The sequence below is a fragment of the Triplophysa rosa genome, linkage group LG17 (assembly GCF_024868665.1).
Source record: "Triplophysa rosa linkage group LG17, Trosa_1v2, whole genome shotgun sequence".
Lineage (NCBI taxonomy): Eukaryota > Metazoa > Chordata > Actinopteri > Cypriniformes > Nemacheilidae > Triplophysa > Triplophysa rosa.
In genome coordinates, this window is record NC_079906.1 from 16,738,547 (window position 1) to 16,746,940 (window position 8,394).

General features: G+C 36.1%; 1 protein-coding gene across 1 annotated transcript in view; it reads right to left on the reverse strand.

Annotated features, from left to right (window-relative positions):
- Positions 1–341: 341 nt before the first annotated feature.
- The window catches only part of b3gnt3.4 (UDP-GlcNAc:betaGal beta-1,3-N-acetylglucosaminyltransferase 3, tandem duplicate 4), a 12,666-nt gene continuing 4,613 nt past the window's right edge, over positions 342–8,394 (reverse strand). Inside the window, exon 2 of the mRNA XM_057357559.1 lies at positions 342–1,920. Within this exon, the coding sequence (XP_057213542.1) occupies positions 767–1,912 (1,146 nt within the window). The 5' untranslated portion in view covers positions 1,913–1,920 and the 3' untranslated portion in view covers positions 342–766. The remainder of the gene's footprint in view (positions 1,921–8,394) is intronic.

Consider the following 8,394-nt stretch of genomic DNA (forward strand, 5'->3'; position numbering starts at 1 on the left):
ATACTTTAGGTTTACACAAAGCTGTTAAACAAGTTTATAGGTAGTCTTTATTATCTTCTAGATTTGCAGGTTTTGTGTTACGCATGAAGGAGGTAACCCAATTCTTTCTTCATTACTAATATACAAAAAATCCTTCTTTTATGCTGATGTACTGAATGGCAAAATATGTGAATTTTCCATACTATAAAAAATAAACTACAGATTATGCCTTAATAAACCATAATTATTATTTTGAAAAAAAAACAGATTTTTTAATATTTAATATTATTATTTAAAAAAAAAACAGAAACATAGCATTGTGTAGTTTGTGAATTAAAACCACATAATTTTAGATGCCATATATAGAAAAGATGTACAGCTTTACTACAATTTACTTACAGTACTATAAAAAACATAACTAACGTACAAAACAATTTATTTACTGTTATTGTAAACTATGTGCAAAAAGTATTTTTTGAAAAAACGTAACTTAATTAACTAAAAATAGGAAAAAGTATTTACTACACCATTAAACAAATCTCTCCGTTTAAAATAATCTCATACATTCAGATGTAAAAGAGTCATGGCTTGTGCAGTAACAAGTATACAGAATAAACACTCTTTGACACAACACATAGTTCACCCTGTAAAAATGACACGTACAAAAGCATGCATCATCGTTATCATCGCAAGAAGCCTCACTGCACATTATACACAAAGTTAACTGCTGTTTCTGGCAGTTTAAGTGCAATATATTATATACAACTTCGTTGGTCTCTGGACTGATCTAAAGAGACAACGGTGACTTTATTCCACAATGTAAATATGGGTTTTGTATTTCATTCCACATCACAAAAATCTGGTGTGCCTGAAATCGATGTACTAAAATTATTTCTCTATAATAGCAAGGGTCATATTGGTCAATAGTCTCAGAAGGCATGTTTAGACCGGCGGTCCTTATGGCAAAGTGAGACACGGGTTTGAGGCAAGCCTTTATCAAACACATTCCCATGTAAACGTCATCAATGGGCAGCAGAGTAATAAAATGAGACATGTTGTAAATCGTTCTGGCTGTAAAGCCGGACAGAAGAAATCCTCCCCCACCACAGTATGGAGGATAGCTCTCGGACTCCTGCACTTGCACCGGGATGTAGTATTTACTTGCAGGGTGTCTTATTGGTCCTACGTTCTGGATGAGATGCCCTACAAAGAGATGCTTGTCTCCATCATTGTCCTTTTGACCTTGCAGAAATTCAACCATGTTATACGTGTTGGCAAAGATATCGTCATCGCCATTTAAGAGGAATCTGGCGTGCGGACACCGTCGCTCCATCCACTCCAAGAACAGGATCTGCTTAAGCGTCAGGTTAAAGAACGAATCATTGAAGTCCCACTGTAAAATATCTTTGTGCTCTTTGTTCTCGATCTTCAGAAGTTTATTGAACTTTGTCTTCTGAAAGCCAGTTTCGGATGTTCCGACTATGAAGATTCTACGGACGTGCACGCCATGGTAGACCCGTTCTTCGGCCCACGTTTTGCGCAGAACTTCTCGACGATCGTAATTTATGGGGGAGCTTTTGATGACCAGTAGAAGGAAGACATCTGCCGAGTTTTGAGGGCCTCCGCATTTGTCAGGAACATCGAGAAGCATGGGAAAACTCCTGCAGTGACGGTAATACAGGAAGTCCTGGATATTATTTGGCAGGGTAAAAAATCCATCCACTTCAGAAGCGGACTCATTTCGCTCACAGTCGGAATACAAAGGCTGGTGAGTTAACGGCTCGGGCACATCGGGTTGCCTGCGTAATATTTTATATGTATCATCGCTGGTAAATGTCTCATTTTCTTCATAGTCGTTTTTGTTAAAGATTACTGCCAAGCATATAACACCTGTCAGAACTATAGCAAATTTCTCCAGGCTTCGCTTTCTCATCGCTGCACCTGTTTAAAGAGACACAGGACAGAACTGTTACTTAAAATCAACGAATCACTCATTAACTTGACTGTAGGTAGACAGACATATTAAAAGTGTGAGACTAACAGAAGAGCAGAGATATCGAAAAGTTTCAGAAGTTCAGAAATATGTTGGCTTTGTCACGCCAGCATAATAATAAAACAGATAAGTTAAATTAAACAACAGTATATTTGTTATATTAAGCCAACATAATACGTGTCATGATTCTGCCTCATCATGTCATGTCTTTTTTGGTCTTGTGGCAGAATCATGGCAGAGCCTCTTGTTTTGTGTGGAGAGAAACATATTGTCGGCCACGACATAATGTGCGTTCTCTCCGGTCTTGTCTTTGGCCCCGACCCTCTCGTTTAGCTTCCCACCTGTGTCTCGTTACCCACACCTGCCCATTGTTATCTTCTTTGTTAGGTCCCTTATTTAATGCCCTTGTGTCTGCTGTCCCGTGCTAGTTCGTTTTGTACCATTTGTTCTTCGTCCATGGCATTTGATGACGTTTCATCTTGTTCCTGCCTGTGAGTTTATCCAAGCCAAGTCAAGTGTTGTTTTAGTTAGTTTACGTCCTTGTGCTGTCTATGATTATTCTCCCTTTGTCATTGACGTTGACCCCCTCGTGGGTCTTTGTTTTGTTTGTAAAATAAATCAGTCTTTTGTTAACCCCTTACCGGCTGCCTGCATCTGGGTTCTCTTCCTGTGCACCACTCCTGACAATACATTTAAATCAAACAACAGTATGTTTATTTAAAGTGATAGTTCACCCCAAAATGAAAATTCTGTCATTTACTCCGCCTCGTGTCATTTCATATACCTATATAAATTATAAATAAAATTTTTACTGTATATACTCTTTTCGATTCTGTGAAATCATTGACTGCCATATAGGTCAAATTAAATGATAGTCAAAGGTGCCCCAGAACTGTTTTCCGAAATTCTTCAAAATATCTCACTTTGTGTTCAACAGAACAAAAAAAGATAAAAAATTTCCTACTATGGTAGTGGATGATGTTATGGAACTGAAAATTGCTAACATTCTTTTGGGTGAACTAACCCTTTAACAAAACATAATACGTTTAAACGAAACAAGTTCTCAAGCCAGTATAAATGCACATTAAAAAAACACAAATACTCAAGGTCATTGTGTCAGAATAATATTAAAGATGTCTTTAATGATTTTAAATACTGGATTTGAAGAAATATTTCTGGTTGCGTTGACTGCATCTATGTGAGCCAAACTCTTATTACCACTATTGCTTACTGTGCAAAGTTCAAATTCAATGGTTGTGTTCCATATAGGCTACTTCAACTATGCCTACTAATGTTGTTTTTTGCCCATGTGATTTTCATGTGTCTTCTGTAAGGCAACCTCACAGTAAATACTAGTTTTATCCCTCATCGCTTCCTTTCTTTTTCTAGTATCCAGAAACGTTATAATGGCCTCATTACTCTGATGCATTGTATGAGCCATTACAGCAACAATGTAATTGCATTAACCTTTCGTTTAGTTTTACACTTGCACACATCTGAGCTAAGCAAATTTAGCTGGTCATGTGATCTTACCACAATGACCAAACCTACGTATAATAAAATGCCTTTTTATGTAGTTTTATTAGTGGAGTCTATATGTCATGTGATAAGATGAATGCACATTGTTTAAAACATTTTCAAAAAGTCAAATTTAATAAGTTTGAAACGTAAACTTGCACTGTGACTACATCCTTCATAAAAAGAGTTACAAAGTCCAATGTGAAGTGTTAAAACCACTTGAACCAGCTAAGAACCATCTTAAATGCAGCCATTCTGATGACAGATAAAAACCGCCACCATTTCAGTTCATGTGACATACATAATGATTAAAAAATCAGCTTTGCCATCACAAAAATGAATGTTAAATAAATTCAAATAGAAATCTGTCCGTTTAATTTGTAGTAATATTTCACAATATTACAGCTTTTCCACTGTATTTTGGATTAAAAATGCAAATCTTGGTGAGCGTTTAATAAATATTGTTGTTTGTAAATAAAATTGTTTTAAAACTGCTTCAAGTAACTGCTTGAAATCTATTTTTACAATTTGAGCACTGGCTACAAATGTTACCTCTGCATTTATTGTGTTTTTTCATTGTGTGTGTTTGACTGCATGCCATGCTGGGCAGATCGATCAACGTAGTATAGAGGGTACGCATTGACATCACTTTCCCACGTGAACACGCCGGGACACGCTCCCTAAGGCAAAATGGCTGCATTCAATAGGAGGAACAAAAACCGGGACTAAAACACGCAATTATTTGCTGAAACTACAAGCAGCTGGACTCGACGGTGATCCTTACGACTACCTTATGAATTACAAAGGAATCAGGTGTTCTTAGACACTCAAATGTTGTGAGGAATTGCGTTTCCTGATATTGTAACCATTCATTTTGCTCAGTGTTTTACCACTCATGTAGGCACGTTCCAGCGTGTTCACGTGGAAAAGTAACGACACGTGCATACCCTCTATAGCTGAAGATCATAGGGAAACAGGGGTATAACAGAAAAATTAAGGACATAAAAAATTTTTGATTTCATTTTTTATTTAATTTCTAAGCTAAAAGGCTATCACACAGAACACAGTAGTCACTTTCATATTTTTTACTACTCCCTAATAATTCACACTATAATATTTTATTTATAATTTCCTGCTTATGTGGCTCAACTGGTAGAGTACTGCATTCATAGCACAAAAAGTCATGGGTTCAATTAACAGGGAACATGCATAAAAAAGAAATGGAAAGCTATATTATAAGTTGTTTTGGATAAAGGTGTCTGCAAAAATGCATAAATATATATATGCCGTGAAAAACAGACACACCAAAACTTCACTATCGCAAGAGTAACAAGCTGCAGCCAAACCTCTAAATACAAACAAAAATATCTGAACAAATCAGTTTTACCAGCCCTTGAGCTGCTAAAAACCCCATAAAAAATAGCTTACACAATGGCTTTTTAAGGATATTTTTACAGCATTTTGCTTAAACATTACTGCCAGCCAAAAGGCACATATTTTAACACCAAAGGATTGGAAAAGTAGTGGACTACTATAACTTGTCTAAAAAACAACAACTTTTTTATTTACTTTTGGATTTCAGGTGTTATAATTAATGTTTGTAAATGTATTAAAATATTTGAAATTAAAATTTAATAATATATAACAACTTGGTGGGCTTATTTATCATAGAGGACAGGCCTGTGTCCATCCATTGCCTATGCCACTGTGACATTCAATTCCTGCTCTCAGAGCTAATACAGTATAGATGTCATTAAGCAAGATTTATTTATGGAAAAATAAAAATCCTCATTGTTACTTGTTATTATAGACCGTTTCATCGGACACGCGTGCGCCTGACCCTAAGTTAACTTCCGGTTTAAGGAAAGTTGGCAAAAATATCAGGGAATCTGTAATCAGATCTCCTGCACAAATTACGGTGTCATCTCCTGCCAGGTTTGCAATGCTGAATTTCTACTTATTCATTTTCTACTTTTTGTATTGAATGATATTGATTGACATTTGATTATTGATCTGAATCTTGAATTTGAGTTTGAATTATGTTTTCTTTACCTGGCTAATAAATTGTCATGTTTGAAATTGTTCTGCATTATTCTGAATCTATAAACAAATTCTTATATAAAGTAATATAAGTAGTTCCCGTTACAAATCCCAGTTCAGGTTAGTGATGGACTAGAATCCTGTCTAGGTGTAGCCTAGAGACACACCAGCTGAGAATTCTAGAGACCCGGCTAACAACTTGGCATTAGTTTAAGTGTAGCCTACTTGGATCTCAGAGGCTAATAATGGAATATTCCATTTAGAACAATAAGGGTGTTGTCTGACCAATTTAAATAGTGTAAGCCTCAGACTCTGATTATAGATATATTATTCTAGCTAAGTGTACATATGAAGCTATGGCATGATTATATCAGAATCAGAAGAAGCTTTATTGCCAAGTATGTTTACACACACAAGGAATTTGACTTGGCGACAGGAGCTTAGTGCAGAAGAAAGTGAACACATGGTGCAAATATAAAGCTGCCATTGGAGGAAGTAAGATTGGGCTATTTATCTATGTGGCGTAGGGCTGTGCCAATAAACGATATCATATCGAATCGCGATAGAATGTATTTCAAAAACGATGATAAGCTATTGGCATTTTGACTCGATATGGATTAATCTTACAGTCTAACAGAACGCAGAAATAAACGCAACAACAGTCAGTCAGCGTGCAGCTTTTATCATGCGTGTCAAAGTACAAAGTCCATTTCATACTGCACTTGGCAAAGAAAACTCAACATGAGGAGGAAAACATGACTGGAAGCGGAAACAAAGGTGAAACTAACCTCGAGTTGTCATCACGCGGTTTATCAAGTGTCTTATTTTTTTTTCGCAATCGTCGGTTAAACAAAACAAACTTGAGGCGCAATTGCAAGCGAGTTACTTTGAAACTCAAGCACAAACGTTTATATATCCATCGTTAACATATCTGCTAACATGAGCTGGTGCTTATGAAACAAACCAGCGCTGCCCTGTACAGATCAGAGATGTAATGAAGTGAGTTTGTGTGCACATTAAAATATTGAACCTTGTATGTAAGATGCTTGCATGATTAAAGAAATGTACTACAGTTTATGAGAGATGTCTTTAAGGTTCACTGAATACATTGAATGAATCCCACTACTCGAGCAAGACATTATTGCAGCGTTATGTATGTGCGCACTGCGCAGGTGCTGAGCCAATAGCGTTCGAATGTACCAGTAACGGAGCCCTTTCATTGGTTGAATGTACTGAATGAACACTCCCTTTACTTAACGAGTCAATTGAGTCAAAATGAGACTGAATGAACTGGTACATGTTGTTTATGGCCTAATATCCTCTGTGTTGCAACAGTGCATTAATTTAATTAAATTTTAACTGGTTAAAGGTTAACTTTTGTTAATAAACTGTATTTAAAATAGATTCTTTTAAATACAGTTTTTTAATTAAATATATATCGAAATAAATATCGTTATCGATCAATATAGAAAAAAACTATCGAGTTTACTTTTTTGCCATATCGCCCAGCCCTAATGTGGCGTGGTCATGACCTCTGGTTAGAAATAATTGTTGCTTATAATTAAGTGTTAATCCGTTTTAGCAATGAGTTGTAGGGGGGCAGCCATCTAAGACGCTACTGGTCAAGTAACCTCTGGCAGAGACCAAGACTGGCGAGTTTGTAACTGTGAGATCCTTGTAAAGACGGCTGGCTCGAGACTCTAGCACCATGAGAATCGGATGAGTGAATATATTGTACAGTAGAGCAAAGAAGAAAAATCAAACATGTATCCAAATTTCGTAATTGCTAACGATAAAAATACATTTAAACCGTATGAGAAATAAAAATATTAATACATTGGAGTCGGATAAAATAGAGGTAATTAAATAAAATGTGTTTTTCATTCAAATATTGTTTCACTAAACAAAGGAAAGACAAGAACAAGTATGAAGCCTTCCTTACGCCTATGGATACCGCCATTGGACCAGTGGGTGGTCCCTCACAACGGTGACAATCTCACTGAGCTATTTCGCTGCGAAAGCTGCTGTTGATCTTTGCATTAAAATCTGGATTTTTTACTTAGTGTGACACACCTATGCAGCTTGGCGAAGCAACACCTGTGCCCATGTTAACTTGTTACCTCTTTGTATATGGAAGCATATTGGTAGCAATTATCAAATTGAAATGCAATTTGCAAAATGGCAACGCAGTATGTAAAATGACAACGCATTTATGTCTTTAAATATACATTTAAAATAACATATGTGCAACATCAGGTGCAAAATGAAAATGAAAATTCAATAACACAATTGACATTTGTCCGTTCCTACACTACATTTAATATGTATTTTGAATGCATATTTTAACGCTCTTTAAGTTGCAAAATTAAAATGAAAATGCATTCCCCGGATAGAGTGTATGTGTTTAAGATAGCCAAGCAAAACTGTTGCAAAATGATCATTCAAATGTTATTTTCCCTAAATGCATTAACATTCACGGGTTGAACATTTTGGATTGCATTTTCATTACACAGCGCGCCGAGTGTTGCAAAATTCAATAGTAAAGGAAAAAACAACAGTAAAGGACGAGAGAGAACCAGGCCTGGACTTTACGTTTTTATGTTTTATGTTATGTTTTATTATGTGTGACTGGCAGTCGACCGTGAGGGAGCTGCCGGCATTTTACTTTCATTTTGTTGTTTGTTTATTTTATTAAAGTTTTGTTGTTCAATGTTCACCGGTTCCCTCCTCCTTCTTCCTTGCTGTGAACATTGTTACACACACACACACACATATATATATATATATATATATTATCCTACAGAACCTTATATTTACTGAAGAACTGATTAGTGTGTCGGTGTTTAGTTTGGCTGCCTAGCTGT